The sequence below is a fragment of the Anguilla rostrata genome, chromosome 19 (assembly GCF_018555375.3).
Source record: "Anguilla rostrata isolate EN2019 chromosome 19, ASM1855537v3, whole genome shotgun sequence".
Lineage (NCBI taxonomy): Eukaryota > Metazoa > Chordata > Actinopteri > Anguilliformes > Anguillidae > Anguilla > Anguilla rostrata.
The window spans coordinates 12686252-12707679 of record NC_057951.1 but is presented as its reverse complement, the minus strand read 5'-3'; the positions used below and the strand labels follow the sequence as shown (position 1 = coordinate 12707679).

Below are 21428 nucleotides of genomic sequence, written 5' to 3'. Positions count from 1 at the left end.
CAAAGCAGCAACCTCCATACTTCTGAAGCAGCAGCCCAACCTCTTGCGCCACAGAGCCACCTGCATTTGTCTTTCTTTTTTTTGCGCATTTATACTTCACAACAGACCAAAGCTGCGCAAACTGCAAGTTGTGCCACTGCTGGATTCAAAGCAGCGACCTTCATACTTCTGAAGCGGTAGCCCAACCACTTGCGCCACAGAGCCACCTGCATTTGTCTTTCTTTTTTTTGCGCATTTATACTTCACAACGGACCAAAGCTGCGCAAACTGAAAGTTGGGCCACTGCTGGATTCAAAGCAGCGACCTCCATACTTCTGAAGCGGTAGCCCAACCACTTGCGCCACAGAGCCACCTGCATTTGCCTTTCTTTTTTTTGCGCATTTATCTAAATCACAACGGACCAAAGCTGCGCAAACTGAAAGTAGGGCCACAGAGCCCTTTGCATTTGAACAGTATTTTTCTACCTACTTACACAGCAGAATTGACAAAAGAGGAACAAATTGAATGGACGGCATGGCGAGCGAACCGTTGACCTGCACCACCGTATCTTCCGGTTGACTGTTTGGCTTTCCTTTAGTGACCTCAGCCCAATTGAACACTTGTGGGATCAGCTCGGGTGTGCTGTACATGCTAGAGTGACCAACGCAACCACGTTGGCTGACCTGCGATTAACCCTGGTTGAGGAATGGAATGCCATCCCAGAGCAATGCGTGACCAGGCTGGTGGCCAGCATGAGGGGGTGGTGCCAGGCTGTTGTGGCTGTGTATGGTTCTTCCACATGCTACTGAGGCTCCTGACTGTTTCAACAGGCTTTCCAATGATACAACATACAATGCTAATAATACAGTGACAACAGATATGACCGACCAAACACAAATTTCCAAACTTCTTTTGAGGAGTTTATAAAATCCCATATAATCAAGCTCATGTTGGTTCGATATGAACGAAAGGCATTGCGGCCAGTACTGTGACACAAAATATTCAGAAAGTGCATATTGACAGTTGTGATAATGCATTAAATGAATTGTGGGTCATGTACTTATGCATATTAGTTAACCATAATGCATTCTGTCTATTTTTACACAAGTGTGAATGCACGATATTTTATGCATGTAGCAACAAGTATCCTACAATTCAACAGCTGTAATTTAAATCTTAATAGGTGCACTTTGCGTCCAGTAAAGCAATTGCAGGTTTATTTTTATTTTTTGTAACCAAAAACTGGTGTTAGTATAATCCTACTTAGATTGACACAACTAATATGAAATACTTTATCAACGAACGTTTTTGCAGTATTCAAATGTTCACGAGGTATAATGTTTATTTAGAAGTACTACCGAGTATCCAAACCGAGAATCTGAGATGCGAATAACGGTCTATTTCTGAACACAGGCAGGCTCGCGCGCAAGAAAAGCCGGAATGGTTAAACTCTCGTTACTTCCCTATCCTTTACTCACCGCTTCAAATTTTCCCAATTCAACACCGAAAAAGTGAGACCGCTCTTCTTCATCCACCAAAGTTCCATCAATCAATTTTAATGCATTATAAAGAAGAAAAAACTACATTGGCATAAGACAAACACTTTCCTATACATACTATCCACTGGACAGTCCCTTATTAATGACAACGAAAAAACACTATTTCAACAGTCCCAAAGACATTTCCATCTAAAATCAAGTGCTGTCTTCTCTCTGCTAACCCACTCTTTCTGGCAATAAATAAATAAATAAATAAATAAATAAAAATACAAATACATTGAACATTGCAAGCCACGTCAAATGCATAATTGGCGAACAATAACCGTAGTAGTATTTCAAATGTTTTTCCTCCTTTTTTCTTTGTTCATTGATAAAAGAATATAAAAACATTTTGTTCAACGTAGTGTCGAGTTGTATTAAAATAGATCTGTAAAGCAGTGCACAGTTTCTCCCGGAGAATTCGGCATGGGGCGGAAGGAGCCTGGTATACGTTTCAGAGAGCCAACGCGTAAGAGCGCGTCCTTGCCGTGACGTGATGTGGTGCACTGATATGGTTATTTTCTATTTATTATTCAAACATATCCCTCCTCCCCCCTGGTGGATGAGTTTTGCTTTCCTGTCACAGTAACCGGTACTCAGGTCGTACAACTAGAGCCTGTGCAGTATCCTTGACGTACCGTTGCTGAGCAACGCTGGGGGGAAAAATCCAGCAAATCCACAATTTTGTTGAGCGAATGATATGCGTTGGGTGCCGTTTACATTCTTGCATCTGCTGTATATCCTATCTATATCAGTATTAACAGTCAATGTGTTTGTATTGAGTATAATTTTCTGTACGATGAAACAAAACGATATGAAAAAGGTCCCTTGGTCCTGTGTGTTGTCCATGAAACAAAGAACAATGCGAGAAGACGCACAAAATCTGTATTAAAATAGTAACAACTGCCTGTTTTTTCGTTCCAAATGTTAACACTCAAATGCATTGAAACCTTTCGCATTGAATTAAGGTGTCACTCCCTATTGAGGGATTTTCCTGTTGGAAGACCCAAAACATGCTTCTAAATGTAAGATATTTTATATTGTTCATATATCATCACACAAATTGTCATTTTTGTTGTACATTGAAAGCCCTTGGGTTTAAATACATGCAATTAATTGGGCGTCGTGTCAGAAAATCTTTGCATTATGATAAGGCCTTGGGGGTCCCGAAGCAAATACAGAATCCACTACAGTTACTGTATATTTAATTCAGTAAGGTGGGCATTGCACAACGACGGGTAAATTTAACCCTTACATAAAAAGAATCTATTAAACGAATTGTGGAGTCTAAATTATTTTGGGACACTGCTGCGAGGCACCCCATGCCGCAAAAATACATTTGAAATGTTTTTTTCTGTAATGGACAGATGTATGTTCGTTGGATGTAGCACAACTGTCCATCAAACAAAAGATGCACGTGAACTACCAGAACGTCAGATGGGTGGATGTGTAATCTGTCAACCTCCCAGTTATCATATTAAAGAGAAATCTGCGTGCGTTGGTCTCGAGCAGTGCGTACCCATTTTCTTAAACGAAATATTTAGTAATCTGATGTTTGTTCGCGGACATTTGGGGGGGGGGGGGGGTTAAAGTTAGTTTTTTCCTCTATCAATTCACTGAACTTTTTTGTACGAACAGCTGTCTGGGCAGGGATACTGCATTATTTCACATTTCTTAAATTAAAAAATCCAGTAAATACTTAAGCAAAAAATAAAATCAAATCGCTTTAGTTGTCAAGCACGTCCCACCACAGGGGGTCCATTTAGAGTGAGAGACACCGCTTTCTGGCGGTTAATTGGATAACTGCGCGGAGTAAAATCCGGAACAGGTTTTTTTCTCTCTCTTTATATCTGTGTGTGTAACTTATATGTATTTAAGTATAGCCTATAAGAGAACCTTAGAGGTTTCACTTAGTCCTACATTGAGGCAGTGTTCATTTGCAATGTATAGTAGACACACACAAAAAAAAATATCCTTCAAATCAATTGGACACTTAGCTCAGCGATAACCATCTCACTTACTGAAGCAAAAAACAAAAAACAAAAAAAAAAAGCAGGTAGGCAGGGAAAATTATAAGGGGAAAGAATCTGCAAAGACGACGGAGGTCCCAGTACAAAAATGTTAAGAAATTTTTTTTGGCATAATCTCTATACTGGTGATAGGAGGTAATGGACAGAGAATCACGCACTTATAAGAACACAAAAAACCGTAAAAAAAAAAAAAAAAAAACGTCTGTGTTTGGCTGCACCGGTCATAAGAGCTCCAGCCGGCAGCTGCGTGATTCCTAAACGGCCGAAAGAAAAGACGGAAGGACCTGCAAGAACAATACAACATCTGTACAGCAAACCCTCCTTCGCTACCTCCATTCGCTTTATCAACAGGCATCGGCATGAAAATACTAAATTCTCCACTAGAAATGCTAAATTCTGTCTTTTTTTTAAATACTTTTTTGATCTCAACTATATTAATACTGAAAAAAGTTATTCTCTGTTTTGTTTTGAAGGCTCATAAGATTCATACATACACAATGAAAAAATTTCCCCTTCCCCACTTTCACCTGAATTAATATGGCGAACATTGTTCATAGGAGGATAAGAACAAGTATCATAACAAGTACTTGGATATATCAATGTACAGGCCTTTTCAATTTTATATTATTTTCATTTCTCTGACTACTACAACAAGTTGCTAAAGTTCTCCCCCCTTATATGCCGAACAATTATTATTGTTAAAAAAAAAAAACAAATCTTTGCTCGCCTCACAGAATACTTATTTTTTTCCATATATCCGGGACAGGCATTATTATTCATAAATACATTAAGGCCAAGAATATTCATAAATAAAAAAACAATTAGTAAAAAAAATATTGTAAGCACTGAAGGTGTTGGGTTTATAAAATACTTGTCTGGAACCATGTGTGGGATATATCGTTTGGCCACGAAGGTTCCTGAAGCCTCCTCATTGGTTGAATGTTTTTTTCCTTTACTAAATGAATACCTTTTCAATTGTCCATCAAACATTTAAAAAGGAAAGGAAAAAAAAAAAAAAAAAAAAAAACTTTTGTAAGCTTGTTTTTATTTTGGAGTATACGCAAAAGGGTAGTGAGCCAAGAATTTGGCAAGGGGGCCAGTCGGTTCAGGAGGGCTGTGTGTGAGTGTCGGGGGGGGGGATCAGTTGTTGCCTTGGGTGTGGGGCACGCTTTTCTGCAGTAGCGGTGCGGTGGCAGCAGGGGGCGACGCAGACGCGCCGGCGGGTTTGATCCAAGGCAAGGAGAGCAGGGAGGCCCCGGTGGTGGTGGTGGCCGTCATGGTGACCTGGATGACCTGGTCCCTCTGAATGAGCCGGACCAGGGCTTTTAGGCGCTCCAGGGAGGCCTGGGTGTCCCTCTGCCGTCCCAGAAGGCTCTCCTTCAGCTCCATGCATTCCTGCGGGACGAGAGACAAAAGCCACTGTTTGCGTTTCCCTCCTCCTGTCAGGACGCTCACCGCTGAGCAGCTCTGTCCAATCAACTGTAACACCGCTCAGCAGCTCTGTCCAATCAACTGCAACACCGCTGTGCTAACACTGAAGCGGCTTTTCAAACGAGTGTTAATCAGGCCCCCGAGAACATGGGTGAAGTCCTGAAGCCTGTTTCAGACGCTGCGTTGTGAGGTGGTGCTGTGTGTTTCTCTCTGACTGAGCGGGCGGGAGCATTAGGGTCACGCGCTGCCTACCGTGAGGGCGTGGCTCAGCCGCGTGTCCTGCTCGTCCAGCGCCGCCCACTCCTCCTTCAGCTCGCCGTTCCTCCTCATCAGCCTCCTCTTCTCCTCCTCCCGCACTGCACACACGGAGCACAGGCCCGCTCAGTACCCGCACCCGCACCCGCACCCGCACCCGCACCCGCACCCTCACCCGCACCCTCACCCTCACCCTCACCCCCTCACCCTCACACCCTCACTCTCACACCCTCACTCTCACACCCTCACCCTCACTCTCACACCCTCACTCTCACACCCTCACCCTCACTCTCACACCCTCACTCTCACACCCTCACTCTCACACCCTAACCCTCACCCGCACCCTCACCCGCACCCGCACCCGCACCCGCACCCTCACCCTCACCACCTCACCCTCACCCTCACCCTCACCCTCACCCTCACCCTCACCCTCACCCTCACCCTCACCCTCACCCTCACCCTCACCCTCACCCTCACCCTCACCCTCACCCTCACTCGCACCCGCACCCGCACCCTCACTCTCACTCTCACTCTGCACCAATATATCCCCCGAGCATATACCTCCCTGTGCAACAATGTCCACTATGCAATATGCCTTTAACTTTTATCTGAAACTTGAATATATGACATAAGTGACTGGTGCTCTTTTAAACCATACCTGTACTACAGCATGCCTGTATTAGACCTGTATTAAAGCATACCTGTACTAGAGCATACCTGTATTAAAGCTTACCTGTACTAGAGCATATCTGTACTAGAGCATACCTGTATTAGACCTGTATTAAACCATACCTGTACTACAGTATACCTGTATTAGACCTGTATTAAAGCTTACCTGTACTAGAGCATATCTGTATTAGACCTGTATTAAAGCATACCTATACTAGAGCATACCTGTATTAGACCTGTACTAGAGCATACCTGTATTAAAGCTTACCTGTACTAGGCATACCTGTATTAAAGCTTACCTGTACTAGGCATACCTGTATTAGACCTGTACTAGAGCATACCTGTATTAAAGCTTACCTGTACTAGGCATACCTGTATTAAAGCTTACCTGTACTAGGCATACCTGTATTAGACCTGTACTAGAGCATACCTGTATTAAAGCATACCTGTACTAGGCATACCTGTTTTGTGTGTCATGTAAGACTGAATGAAGCTCTGGGGCCACGACAGGTCTTTGTTTAGTACCTGGGAAGATAAAAAAGAAAATGAATGAATGAATTTCACCGGCAGCACAGGTAAGGGACTGAAGCCTTTAGCAGCAGAAGCTCAGTGACGTGCCAGCGACGCTAGTGCTAGACCAGCCCACCTTCTTCTGGCATTTGGGGCACATCCAGGGCCCCTTGGGCGGGGTCTTGAGGGGGGGCTGCAGGCAGTCGGGGTGGTAGGCGCGGGCGCAGCTGTGGCAGGGCTGGAGCTCTCCGTCCTCTTTGCACACGGCACAGATCTCCTCACGCTCCGAGTCCTCCTGTCACACACACACACACATGGCCCCGCCCCCTTTAGTGACATCATCACCATCACCGCACGGGTGGCTCGTGAGTGCCTGCTCAAGTGTGTGGGACCATGGACACACTGCAGTCTCATACAGACGCGTCTCTCTACAACTGGCTATGCAGCACTCCGGCTTTTATGAAGCATTCAAAATGGAAGACTAACTACAGGTCTGTGTGATGTCTGTGTGGCAACCATCACAATCAGGTCCCAAAGTAAAAACCAAAGGACTAATGCCTCTGTGTATGCGGCTACATTCATAAGTCACCTCTGTGTTTGTTTTCCATCTGACATCCAGACAAACTGAATCACTGAATAATACAGGGATCCTCAAACCTATCCAGAAAGGGGCGGTGTGGGTGCAGGCTTTAGTTTCAACTAAGCCGTCACACACCCGATTCAACTAATCGAACACAAGAGTCTTTGCTGAGGAGCTTGATTAGTAGAATGCACCCACAACCAGCCCTTTCAGACTGAGGACCGCAGCACTAATATAATGTACAAAACAAACGGAACAGAGGTGAAAACAGTCGGCCAATGGAACCTAGAACTTGAGACCCGGTCACTGGAAGAGCAGCCGGCTGCCACGGCAACGGCCTGAAGAATAAGATCGCTTATCTGGGGCTCGTGACGCCGCACAAACTTTTCAGCTTGCCATGAGAGAGAGAGGCCTCCGGGGCCAGGAGAACTGGACGAAAGGCGAGACATACTGAGCGGGAGAAACACTCGACTGCAAAACTCGGTACAGCACACACTCACACTCACACTCACACTCACACAATCACTTACACACACACACACACAATCACTTACACACACACACACACGCACGCACGCACGCACACACGCACACACGCACACACGCACACACGCACACACGCACACACGCACACACGCACACACGCACACACGCACACACGCACACACGCACACACGCACACACGCACACACACACACACACACACACACACACACACACACACACACACACACACACACACACACACACACACACACACACACACACACACACACACACACACACACACACACACACACACACACACACCACAACACACACACACACACACACCACACACACACACACACACACACACACACACACACACACACACACACAGGCTACATACCTTCCAGCAAAGATCCTCAGTGTCTAGCGTGCGGACATGAAGCAGAGAACAAGTTAGTAGCCGGCAACAGAAACACAGGGACCTAGCAGCAGGGTTAGCGAGGAAGCCATGCAATACTTCAGCTAATAACCACACAGTGTTAGCCTAGCAGCCTGTGCGAATTCACATAATCACACGGTGTTAGCCCAGCAGTGTGTGTGAATACACACTGCCCCAAACAACTCAAATCAGCTAGTTTCCATTTTAAAAGTACAAAAAATTAGACAAAGATTCCATTGGCACTGGAGCTAAAGGATACTGACAATGCAGTGATGTTTGGTATAATGCGTCTTTATTTTGACTAGTTTGGCACCTCCTGTGCATCATACAGCTTCATAATGCAACTCAGACAGGTGTGAGATGTCTTACCTCGGGCTGACAGGAACATGGGGCTGCTCAGGTAATGTGAAGCAAGGCGTTTACGCTGGAAAACAAAATAAAAAGTATCAGGTATCAGATTACCATTTTTCACCAGCGTGGCGGCGCACGCACTGTGATGGGTGCTGCTGGGCCTTCTCACCTCGGGTTCGAACAGGCCGCTGTAGGCCGGGTTGGCTGTGCTTCTTCTCTTCCTCTCCTGCCTCTTGCTCTGGATTTCTGCAATGAACAGAAACAATCAGGCTTCATTCACCGCCATTATACACACACACTTAACCTTAATCCCTCCCAGGGCACAGGCTTCACTCCACAACGTCTGCTCACACACACACACACACACACACACACACACACACACACACACACACACACACACACCACACACACACCACACACACACACACACACACACACACACACACACACACACACACACACACACACACACACACACACACACACACACACACACACACACACACACACACACACACACACACACACACACACACACACACACTAATTCTCACCTTCCAGGTGCTCTGTTGTGACCAGCCCGAGCGCCACCATGAAGGCAATTTTCTGCAGAAGAATAAAGGCGGTCAGACCGCGGAGTGTGAGGGGAGCAGTGCACAGGGAGACTGGGGGGAGAGACCGCGGAGCGTGAGGGAGCAGTGCACAGGGAGACTGGGGGAGAGGCGCGGAGCAGTGCACAGGAGACTGGGGGGAGAGGCCGCGGAGCGTGAGGGAGCAGCGCACAGGGAGACTGGGGGAGAGGCCGCGGAGCGTGAGGGGAGCAGCGCACAGGGAGACTGGGGGAGAGCCGCGGAGCGTGAGGGAGCAGCGCACAGGAGACTGGGGGAGAGACCGTGGAGCGTGAGGGAGCAGTGCACAGGGAGACTGGGGGACAGACCGCGGAGCGTGAGGGGAGCAGCGCACAGGGAGACTGGGGGGAGAGACCGTGGAGCGTGAGGGAGCAGTGCACAGGGAGACTGGGGGGAGAGACCGCGGAGCGTGAGGGGAGCAGCGCACAGGGAGACTGGGGGGAGAGACCGCGGAGCGTGAGGGGAGCAGTGCACAGGGAGACTGGGGGGAGAGACTGCGGAGCGTGAGGGGAGCAGTGCACAGGGAGACTGGGGGGAGAGACTGCGGAGCGTGAGGGGAGCAGTGCACAGGGAGACTGGGGGGAGAGGCCGCGGAGCAGTGCACAGGGAGACTGGGGGGAGAGGCCGCGGAGCGTGAGGGGAGCAGTGCACAGGGAGACTGGGGGGAGAGGTCGCAAACCAGGGGTCCAGCTCGAGAACGATCGATGGAAAAATTAACCTTCTTGAGACCCAAAACGACGCCATGAGTGTTACTGATTTCATCCAATCACCTGTTTTCATGTGCAGATGATTACATTCTGATTGCACAAACAAGTCAGCTCAGTGTAGTTCCAACTATTATGGAGTTCAGCCCACCACAGCCTGAGGCGTCCTCTGTGAGGAGAAGGGTTCAGAGGTTGGGGGGGATTCAAAGAACTCCATTTCCCAGAAATCCCCTGTGCATGCACACAGAATGCAGAGAGGTCAAGGCCAGGGCAAGCACTCGTGATGAAGTCAGCACCTGGCTCATGAGTTATTCATCAGGAGCAGGGTCAGTAAGGCTGGGGGGTTAGGGGTGAAGATGGGGTGGCAGCAGGGTCAGTAAGGCTGGGGGGTTAGGGGTGAGGATGGGGGGGGGGGGTGGCAGGGCTGCATTTGAAGAGGAGGGTACTTCTGGTGGAAGAACAGCAGGTGTGTGACTGCTGCAGGTGAGACTATAATTCTAACAGGGTCATCTATTAAAATTTTTTAATAATGCATAAAATATTTACAAAAAGAATCTGTTCCCTGGTCCTCCGTGTATGCTGGCTGTTCATGCCAACCTCTCTGTTCGTCAGGATCATTCACAGCGAGCCCTGGTCTGTCAGTTAGGCTCATTCACAGCGAGCCCTGGTCTGTCAGTTAGGCTCATTCACAGCGAGCCCTGGTCTGTCAGTTAGGCTCATTCACAGCGAGCCCTGGTTTACAGTGATTCCTCCATCACTCCCCTGCTTTAGCAGATTTCAGCAGAGCGCAGGCTCAGCTCATTGCCATTGGCTCTGTCCTGGAGCTCTTTGTTTCCCCACAAAGGTGTGAATTTCAACCAGCGGCCGTCCACACTTTCAGCACCACGGGGTCTGGCTGATTCCAGCAGCACCCCCCGCCAACGAATCAGTTAAAGATGAAAGGAATCCCCTTTAAAATGAATCACTTGCCGCGGAACATCGCAGATAATTGAAAGCATTAGTACGAGAACTGATGCTAATTAATGTCTTTAAATTAATATTAATGGAATATTCGCTCTCCGTAACGTGAATATCTGCTTCTGACATCAGGGCCGTTTATGAAGGCAAATCATCCCTCATCACACGCTAAAAATGTCTAATTAAAACTATCAGCAACCGGTTGTACTTAATTAACTGCAATTACACCGTACTTTGGAGGACTAAGTTCCCTTTTTTCTATTTTTGTCTGGTCTTTTCTTGGGATAGCAGGAAGGAATCGATAGTGAGCTTCTCGGGCGGGTTCCCCATGCAAGGCACTGGCGGGGGGGGGGGGTTTCCAGATTGGATAAACTGGGATTATCTCACTGGATAAAAGGATCAGTTAACTGACTCCAGCCAGAGGGATCAAAGAGACAGCTGATCCCGTTTAAAGATGCCACCAATCAAGACTTGTTTAAATTTTTTACATAAGTTAAACAAATAAAAGTTTGATAATTCACCGCTGCTGCAGTGCATGTGCTTGGATGCAAGCGGACGTTGATCCCGATGCTGTCCAGCCACGGCAGAGCTGGTGAAACCGGCGCATGCTAAGAGGCTAACGGGACGGCACCATTCCAGGGTTACTGTTCCGTCTCGCTGAGACTGCAAACGGCACTGCAGGCGCCAGGAATTCAGAGCTGTGGTTTCTGGGGAGACTGGGGCGTGCTGGGCTGGGTTTGGGGTCAGGAGCCTCACCTCAGGGTCCTCCTCTCTCTTCTTTTTGGCTGGAGGGGAGGGGGAGGGGGAGGGCGTGGCATCCCGGACGGGGCTGTCGGGCTGTGGCTGGGGCGAGGCGTGGGAGCTGCCAGGCGCCTGCGGCTGGATTATGATCACCTGCAAACACAGGTAAACACAGGTAAACGTAGGTCGACACAGGTAAAGCAGGTAAATTCAGGTCAACACAGGTAAACGCAGGTCAACACAGGTAAAGGGTCCGATGGAGGTGTGAAAAAGGTACAACCCATGAATGTCTCATCAAATAGTCTATCTTCAATGTATTGTGCACATACAAGCATGCAAACGATCTGACTAATCGGTTGGAAAGGGACACACAGCTTCTTCGCATTGTGTTAGGGAGATTAAATGATGGTGTAATCAGTAGTAAAAGAATAGTCTATTTTTTTCATTCTTACAACCATTAAATTTCTTCAACTATGTCGCATCACCCATACTTGTGCTTTCCAAAATTTCAGGGAGGGACCAAGCTTCCCTCCACCCCCTTTGGGGACTCAACTTTGTAGGTGCAGCATCGGGAATCGAACCATCACCTTTCACTCTGAGATCGGTCCAACACCTGCGCCACAGACTCCTTCCCTCATCTCCTGTTCCCATTTATCTAAATCACAACGGACCAAAGCTACGTAAATTGAAAGAGAGCGTTGGGATTGAACCCCCAACCTCAATGTTGTCAGTCAAGAACCATCAACCTCTACCTCCTGAGGATCAGTCCAACCACCTGCACCACAGAGCCTCTTGCATTTGTCTTTCTTTTTTTTGCGCATTTATACATCACAACGGACCAAAGCTGCGCAAACTGAAGTGGGCTGCATTGATTCAAGCAGTCGACACCATAACTCTACTCACTGAGGACAGCCCAACCGCTTGCGCCACAGAGCCTCTTGCATTTATCTTTCTTTATCTCACGCATTTACACATCACAACGGACCAAAGCACAAACGGTGAACGCAGGTCAACACAGGTAAACGTTGGGAAAATTCCACCTCAAACTCCCCAAATTTTTTTTAAAAAATCGATCAAAATACAATTTTAAAAACCCAAGCACCAGGTAACTAAGCGCAGTGAGAACAGAAGCGTCCAATGAGGAGCAGGGGGCGGGGCCTGACCTTGCTGTCGGCGCTGAGCAGCAGCGGCTGGACCTTGACGGCCTCGCTGGCGGCGGCGGACGAGGCGGAGATGATGGCGTAGGCCACGCCCGCGCTGCTGATGGAGGCGGAGACGGGCTCCGGCTGCCCATTGGCCAGCGGCAGGGGCCCGGCCGTGCTGTTGGGCGTGGGGAGGGCGGGGCCCCCCGTCCGGGGGCTCACCACCGCCGTCACCCTCTGCAGGCCCGGCGGCCGAAGGGCCTGCTCCTGACTCGGGCTGTGGGGAAGGCTGTCTGGGATCAACGTCTTTGGCCTGACCTGGGGAGGGGAGGGGGGAGAGGGGAGAGGGAAAGGGGAGAGACGGAAGGGGAGGGGCAAATGGGGCAAAACTGATCAATTACCCAAATGATTACTTGAGTAACTAACACTGCGGCAGTGAGCCATTTATCACGAACACACACACACACACACACACACACACACACACATCCTTTGCGTTCACAAAAACATTTTTCCCCACGAGTGACCACGAGGAACCGAGGATCCTACACAGAAAGGCCATTTAATACAGCACCGCACTCCGACAGCTACTGATGCGCTTCCTGCGCTGGATCCATATGTTAAACACCATCTCTCCTGACCAGTCTCTCTCACCAGTGTCTATGGTCAGGGAAGTGGCAGCAACAGCACGGCCATTATGAGAAACTACCTCTGTACTGTACCGCCCCCCCCCATCACCAGCTGGAGGAAGACTTACAGTGGAGTATTTCGCTGTGACGTCTCGTAAATTAAAGCGACAGGGCTATATAAATATGGGTCACTCTCGACTGTCCCGCGCTGATGCTGGGGCTCGACGCTGACGCCGGTCCTTCGGGGGGGGGGGGGAGCAGAGTGCCTCTTGGGGCTCCCGCCGGTGTGTTTAGTCAGTCGACAAATTTTATTAAAGTGGTCCAAGGTGCATTGAAGGCAAAGCATCTGAGTTTTGAAGAGCAGAGATGTAGGGGTTACAGAGACACACGCAGTTACAGTGGATACACAGGAAGGACACACACATACACGCACACAATTACAGTGGAGACAAACACACACACACACAATTACAGTGGAGACAAGACACACAATCACAGTGGAGAAACAAGACACACACACACACACACACGCTCACACACACTGATGTTGCAGTGTAAAATGTGACAGAGTAACTGCAGTCTGTGACGGGCTGTTAATCAGAGTTCTCCCGCAGAGGCCGTTCTGTGCCCAGTCTCAGATGTGTCATAATAGACCTCCACAGTTCAGCCCTACAAAGGCCAACGAGCTCTTAATCTGCCACGGTGTGTGCTGCCATCCTGTGGCCATTTAAATTACTGCAATGGAAAATAGTTACACCGCTTTGGAGTGGAAACTCCTTCACTGAATAAACAAACACCTGCCAATGATTAATCATTCTAGCGATACTTGGACATATATTAAATCTAAAGCAGTTATACAACAACACTGGGGAAGGGGGGAAATAATACCAACTTTATAATAAAAAAAAGGTTATGGCACTAACCAGAGACCAAAGCATTAAGAACACATTAGATGATTGAAGATCTTTTCCATCAGTTAATTTAGTGTCAAAGTGCATTGTGGGATCCCAGCCCAGCGATACGCTCCAGGGTGCTGGGACTGCATGTCCCAGAGGGCTCTGCTTCTCTCTTATATTAATACGGGATGTTCCACTTTGTTGAACTGATTCCAAAAATAGGGGTGTTGGGAAGGGCAGGGTCCACTGAGGTAGCACGGTGGGGGAAGGGGGCAGGGGGGTCCTACCTGAGGTAGCACGGTGGGGGAAGGGGGCAGGGGGGTCCTACCTGAGGTAGCACGGTGGGGGCCTGAATGGCCAACCGGTGCAGAGAGCTGACCTGAGGCACCTTTAGGGGGACAGAGGTGAGGGTTCCCAGCATCTGCAGGAGAGAGAGACCAAACATACAAACATGCACATACTTACTGATTTACCATTGTTGTTGCTGTTATTGTTCTTATATATTTTCTTCATTATTTTAATATTATTTAGCATATTATTTATATCCATGCTTCAGCAGTAATCACATTTGTATTTCATGCCAATAATGCAACTTGAATTTGAGAGCGAGAGAGAGAGGGAGAGAACTTCTGGGTCCTGGGTTCTGGGGGTGTGGCAGTTTGTGTACAGAGAGCAGCTGTTCCAAGCAGGGCCAGTGGCATTCAAAAGCTCAGGTGCCAAGATTAAAACCAAGAGTAAAATCAATTCTGAATTTTACTGGCCGCCAGGCCCCAGAGAGGGGGGTGAGGGGGGCAGACCGTTTGGCTTCAGTGGGATATTCCTGGCAGGCCCGTTTCACAAACTCTGCTATGGTTTCACAGAGGGACTCAACACCATAAGAGCTTGTTTTCCAGTCCACCGCAGACACCCGATTTTAAAAGAATTTAGACGATACAACAAATATTTAAAGAAGAGATGCAAAAAATGAAAAATTGCTATATATCCAGGAAATTGAACTGAAGCTGACTCAGTAGACCATACGCACTGCCTGTAGACCACGCGTTGTCAGTAGGCCGCATGCGCTGTCTGCAGCAGGCTGTCTCGCTCCCAGCAGACTGAGGGGTGTGTGTCGCCCAGGCACACTGAGGGGTGTGTGTGTGTATCGCCCCAGCACACTGAGGGGTGTGTGTGTGTATCGCCCCGGCAGACTGAGGGGTGTGTATTGCGCACTTGACGGGCAGCGTGGGATTATGTCACACCGCACCAGCTGGCTCAGAGTCTGACCTTAGCAAGGTGAACCAGGGTACCCTGCCAATAGACAGGATATTAATACACAGCCAGGCAGCCTTCCAGAACTCTCTCTCCCTCGGTCTCTCTCCCATGCTCGCTAACATTACTCCACAGGCTGCAAGATTCCTGGAGTTCAACAGCCGTGTTGGACAGAAACCTTGAAACACACAGGCCCACAACAGCCCTGTTAATTGACTGAAAGCCAGCCTGTTAGATAAAAAAAATTCACAATATTTTTATTTGGCCAAGAGGAGCAATAACAGGACCACAGAATCAACAACTCTCCTCAAGTATCAAAATCATAGTTTCACAAACAAACAACTTTGTATTTAGCCAAATTCAATGAAATGGTCATAGAATTTCGAGCCTACTGATCTAATTGCAATCATACAGACAGATGACACTTCATACTAAAGGGCCAGGCTGTTTGTGGATAGTAAAAAAAGAAAGCAGCATCATTCAGATTTCAGTAAGTCAGTGCTATGACCAGAAATTTCTTCTCAAAATAGTGACGAAACCAGATCACTGGGAGGGAAGAAAAAAAAAAAAAACTAATAAAAATAAAAAAAGGAGAACTCAAGGAGCTCTGCAATAAAGCAAGAGCCGACAGGTCCTCAGACACAAATCCCTTCAGCGCTGCTGTGCAATGGGGCTGGAGGTGGGAGGAAGGTTGGGAAAGGGGGAGGGGGGGAGGCTGTTCCCATGGCAACTGCCAAGATAAAATGCTAGCAGTGAAAAGGCATTCATTTTCGTAATTGTGCACTCCTTTTATAAACCAAAAAGCACCTTCGCTTAGGCCTCCCACAATGCCACGGGGTACGCGGCGGGCCCCAACGCCACGTCACCGCCCAGTGGCGTGAGCGCTTAGCAACGTGGGGGCGTTGCCCATTACTTCAGCCAGACCATAATTTCCACAAACAACTTCAACATTTATAAAAAATAAAAAATTTTAAAAAGCCCTTTCCATCCCTTCCTGAGCACTGCAGCAGCAAACGCGCTCACCCATTCACCACTCCCGCCAAACGCCACCAGGGGGCAGTGTGAGCAGCCAGCCTCGCCCGGAAAGGCACCGAGAGCGCAGTTCTGATTGGCTGGCGCCTCCTCCATGTGCTCTGTATTTATACTGAAGTACGGTGGCTCGGCCACGGCACGTCACCACAAACCCAGCGCCGGTGTTCAGACCGGCCAGCCCGGCATTCTCCAGTCCTGTTACAGCAGGTGTGTGTTCAGCTGAAGTGTTCACTTCCACAGGGAATCCAGCATTAGGAGGAGTATGCCATGCCTTCTCTAGAGCTCCAGCAGGTGTGTGTTCAGCTGAATAGTGTTTCACTTCCAACAGGGAATCCAGCATTAGGAGGAGTATGCCATGCCTTCTCTAGAGTACATAGGTGTGTGTTCAGCTGAAGTGTCACTTCCCAGGGAATCCAGCATAGCGGGAGTATCTGCCATCCTGCTCTAGAGCTACAGCAGGTGTGTGTTCAGCTGAAGTGTTCACTTCCACAGGGAATCCAGCATTAGGAGGAGTATGCCATGCCTGCTCTAGAGCTACAGCAGGTGTGTGTTCAGCTGAAGTGTTCACTTCCACAGGGAATCCAGCATTAGGAGGAGTATGCCATGCCTGCTCTAGAGCTACAGCAGATGTGACAGGTGACAACTTTTCTTTTTTTTTTTGCTCATAATTGCCGATTATTTCCATAAGTCGACGCAGACAGCGAAATGTTGAATTTCATATCAAAACCAGCTCCTGCATCGATTCCCCGCTGAACATTTATGGTGTTAAGCTGCTCAGCAGCACACGTTCAGCTGGCGCTGGGGCTGTGAAAATGCATCTCAGCAAAAGTCTCGGCGCATCCGTTTCTCTGTCTGCAGTCCCTTTAAACGCTGAAACCTAAAGGCTGAAGAGGGACCGGTAAGTAACGTTTGTCCAAATATTGTGGAATGTATTGCAGAGTATTATGAAATTGCCAAATATATAATAGACCTTGAACCTAACATCATATATTAAAACATTTGCTGTGGTCTTTTGACACCAAATTGGGAACAGTACACTTCCACTTCCACAAGAGTGGGATGCAGACACAGCACAGACAAATGTAAACAAAATTTACAACAGTGTGTGTATGACTGTGTGTGAGTGTGTGTGTGTGAGAGAGGGGAACAGGCACGCGTGTGTGTGTGTGTGTGTGTGTGTGTGTGTGTGAGTGAGTGTGTGTGAGTGTGAGAGAGAGATAGAGAGAGAGAGAGAGTGTGTGTGAGAGAGGGGGGAACAGGCGGGTGTGTGTGTGTGTGTGTGTGTGTGTGAGCGTGAGAGTGTGTGTGTGTGTGTGTGTGCGTGTGTGTGTGAGAGAGAGAGAGAGTGTGTGTGTGTGAGTGAGAGAGGGGAACAGGCGGGTGTGTGTGCGCACCAGTTCAGCGCTCCTCTGGCGGTGCTGCTGGGTGAGGCGCGGGCGCTGTGCCCGTCTAATTCATTTAGTGCAAAGTGAGCAGTTTGGAGCCTCTCCCCCGAGGGCCCACCAGCGTGGCAGCGCTGCCAAGGACCAGACACGCGTGTGCTTACAATCTCCCCTACGGACACACACACGCGTGTGCTTACAATCTACCCTACAGACACACACACGCGTGTGCTTACAATCTCCCCTACAGACACACACACGCGTGTGCTTACAATCTCTCCTATGAGCTCACTCCTACAGACACACACACGCGTGTGCTTACAATCTCTCCTACGAGCTCACTCCTACAGACACACACGCGTGCTTACATTCTCCCCCATGAGCTCACTCCTACAGACACGCACACGCGTGTGCTTACATTCTCCCCCATGAGCTCACTCCTACAGATACACACACGCGTGTGCTTACAATCTCCCCTATGAGCTCAATCCTACAGATACACACACGCGTGTGCTTACAATCTCCCCTATGAGCTCAATCCTACAGACACACACGCGTGTGCTTACAATCTCCCCTATGAGCTCAATCCTACAGACACACACGCGTGTGCTTACAATCTCCCCTACGAGCTCACTCCTACAGACACACACGCATGCTTACATTCTCCCCCATGAGCTCACTCCTACAGACACGCACACACGTGTGCTTACATTCTCCCCCATGAGCTCACTCCTACAGACACACACGCGTGTGCTTACAATCTCCCCTATGAGCTCACTCCTACAGACACGCACACGCGTGTGCTTACATTCTCCCCTATGAGCTCACTCCTACAGACACACACACACACGCGTGCTTACATTCTCCCCTATGAGCTCACTCCTACAGACACACACACACGCGTGCTTACATTCTCCCTTATGAGCTCACTCCTACAGACACACACACGCGTGTGCTTACATTCTCTCCTACAGACACACACACGCGTGTGCTTACATTCTCCCCTATGAGCTCACTCCTACAGCACACACACACACGCGCGTGCTTACATTCTCCCCTATGAGCTCACTCCTACAGACACACACACACACACACACGTGTGCTTACATTCTCCCCTATGAGCTCACTCCTACAGACGCACACACACGCACACACACGTGTGCTTACATTCTCTCCCCTCTGAAAGCTCACGTCTACAGACACACACACACACACACACGGCCGTGGAAGGCTCTCGTACCCACAGTAAGCGGATGCCAAGCTATCCCAGAATCCACCTGCAGCAGCAGGTAGCACTGCCATGCCAAAGGGAGATGTACGTTCCGGCGGGCTTGGACGAGGCTACAGCGGGACGGGGGTGACCTTGGCTGAGACGCCTCTGCAAGCTGGCAGGCAGGAGCCATACATTATGAGGACTTATCAGGGGGCATGTGCTCTTAAAGTGCTGAGAAAGAAAAGTCAAAAAAAACTTTTCTCTGCCCTTTGGAATTTTACCAAACCCCCTTTTTTTCCTCCAAAATCTGGCGCTCCTCCCACAGCACCGGCGGAAGGGCACACAAGAGGCGCCCGCGCCAAAAAAAGCTTCAGGCCAGCCCACCATCGCCGGTCCGCCATTACACTCTGCAACCCGCCAGCTCACCTGTCCCAGGTACTGCAGCCACCCTCTCCCCCCGGGAGACCCTACAGCGTCCTCTACAGCCAGCGACATCACCAAATCTACCCTCACAGCGACCGCTTCAGCACTCTGAATCCAGACTGGTACTGTCGTCCTTTCATACAGCACTGCAGGGGTTACATAGAACTACTTGGGGAAAAAAATGGACTTCCCTCAGATCAATGTTCAAATGATAAATATTGCTAACCGCTCACAGAAGTGTAAAAATAAATGCGCAACCTCTTTATTGGAAGGAAAATCAACAGAAGACTCTGCTGCCAATAAGTGCTACTGTATATTACTGGTTATGTCAGCTAAACGATAACAATCCTTTTACTGTAAGGGGAAAAAAATGAACAACACGTGCCATTTGAACTGTGTGCCTAATGGGTGCACCACCTCAATGGATGGGGTGGAGGGAGGGGGGCGGGGGGTTTGAGGGAGGGGGCGGGGGTTTGAGGGAGGGTACATGCATTCAGTTGGACCCCCATTAGAAATGTTGAAATGGGTGGCCAGGTGGTCTGGGAGACCGGGGCAGCTGGGGGGAAGAACAGGCTGAATGGAAGCTCTATCCTAGGCCTCCTCCTGCTCACAATGAGAGCGCAGAACCCACTCAGACAAAGCGGCCTGACCCAGCCCGCCGGGCCGGGAGAGTGACAGGAAACTCAGCTATGGGTGCTTGGGCGGCCGACTGAAGGAGGCTCAGGCAACCATCGTCACAGGTGCTGGATGCACCCCGAGAGCAGGCGAGTGGGGTGGGGTGCTGGGGGTGGGGGTTCCCTACCTGTGAATGAGGAGGCTCCCAGGCCAACACCCTCCCTGTCAGCAGAGGTCGCTGTGGATTGCACTCCTTTGAGTAAAAGCGAGGCAGAGGATAAGGGGTGGGGGTGCTGGGGGGGGGTGCTGGGGGGTGGGGGTGCCCTACCTGTGAGTGAAGAGGCTCCGCGGCTCTCCTGCTCAGCCCGTGCCCCCCGCCATGGCCCCCGGCCCCCGACACCCTGCCGGCCGTCTGCAGGTTGATGGGGGCCATCTGCAGCGGCTCGGGCCCCAAAGCCTTCTGCCCGTTGATGTGCGCGGTCACCATGGAGACGGGAGCCTTGGCCGGCACCACGGAGATGGCTATGCTCTGGCCGGGCGGCTTGATGAGGGGGAGGGGCTTGGAGTTCCCCACGGGACAGCCCCTCACAGCCAGCTTCTGTAAGAGGGAGAGGGAAATGTCACAACTGCCAGAAAAACCTAATAAAATTTAAAAAAAAAAAAAAAGGAGAATGTACATATTTTCACTTTCCCTAAGGAAACGCACCTGGTTCAACAGCGGGAGATCTCACTGATTGATCTCACCGAGTCAGGTGGGCCAGATTCGGGCTGAAATGAAAACCTAGAGGACGGCAGAGCTCCAGGAACAGGGCTGGGAGCCACTGATGTACATGACGGCTCGGCAGTGATACTGCACATAATGGCTCCGGTCCAAGACCCCACAGGTGCTGCAGTCAGGAGAGCAGCACTAACTGCTGGAGCTGCAGAGAGACCCTTCTACCACACCGTCTCTAATATACGCACACTCACTTCTGCCACACGGTCTCTAATATACGCACACTCACTTCTGCCACACTGTCTCTAATATAGGCACACTAACTTCTGCCACATGTCTCTAATACACGTGCACACACCTCTACCATAGAGTCTATAATGTACGTGCACACACCTCTACCATAGAGTCTATAATATACATGCACTCACTTCTACCACACCGTCTATAATGCACGCGCGCACACACACACACGCACGCACACACTTTTGAGTCCGTGTCTGAAAGGTGTCAGGGTTAGTAAACGTGTTCTGAAAGCTCATTAAATGCACCCTCTCCCCGAGTTCAGTGTCTTCTGGTCACTCAAACCAAAGCAAACATGCAGTATTTGAGTTTTATTGATCGCGTTGGGCTTGCCAATAACACGCGGCTGCCACACAGAAATATTTTATTCTGAGAGGGAGAGAGAGGAGGGGAAATATGGAATATGGATCTGTTTATTTATCATTCCCAGCTTCGGAATCCCCGCTGAGCATCTTAATTATCCTTAACAAACACATCCGTAATCTGTTCATTCTGCTCCCACCCAAATATTCTGCAGCAGATTAG

At 49.2% G+C, this 21428-nt stretch overlaps 1 protein-coding gene across 9 annotated transcripts in view; it reads right to left on the bottom strand.

Moving 5' to 3' along the window:
* Nucleotides 1-698: 698 nt before the first annotated feature.
* phf21b (PHD finger protein 21B) overlaps nucleotides 699-21428 on the bottom strand; it is a 71160-nt gene continuing 50430 nt past the window's right edge. For 8 of the 9 annotated variants that reach the window (XM_064318821.1, XM_064318827.1, XM_064318824.1 and 5 more), the window contains 12 exons: nucleotides 20217-20486; nucleotides 14304-14396; nucleotides 12472-12768; nucleotides 11324-11461; nucleotides 8832-8883; nucleotides 8444-8520; nucleotides 8293-8347; nucleotides 7885-7907; nucleotides 6549-6707; nucleotides 6364-6427; nucleotides 5231-5334; nucleotides 699-4942 (listed from right to left, as the gene is read on the bottom strand). In XM_064318821.1, the coding sequence (XP_064174891.1) occupies nucleotides 4688-4942; nucleotides 5231-5334; nucleotides 6364-6427; nucleotides 6549-6707; nucleotides 7885-7907; nucleotides 8293-8347; nucleotides 8444-8520; nucleotides 8832-8883; nucleotides 11324-11461; nucleotides 12472-12768; nucleotides 14304-14396; nucleotides 20217-20486 (1587 nt within the window). In that variant the 3' untranslated portion in view covers nucleotides 699-4687. The remainder of the gene's footprint in view (nucleotides 4943-5230; nucleotides 5335-6363; nucleotides 6428-6548; nucleotides 6708-7884; nucleotides 7908-8292; nucleotides 8348-8443; nucleotides 8521-8831; nucleotides 8884-11323; nucleotides 11462-12471; nucleotides 12769-14303; nucleotides 14397-20216; nucleotides 20487-21428) is intronic. The other variant, XR_010327323.1, reaches the window with a different exon arrangement.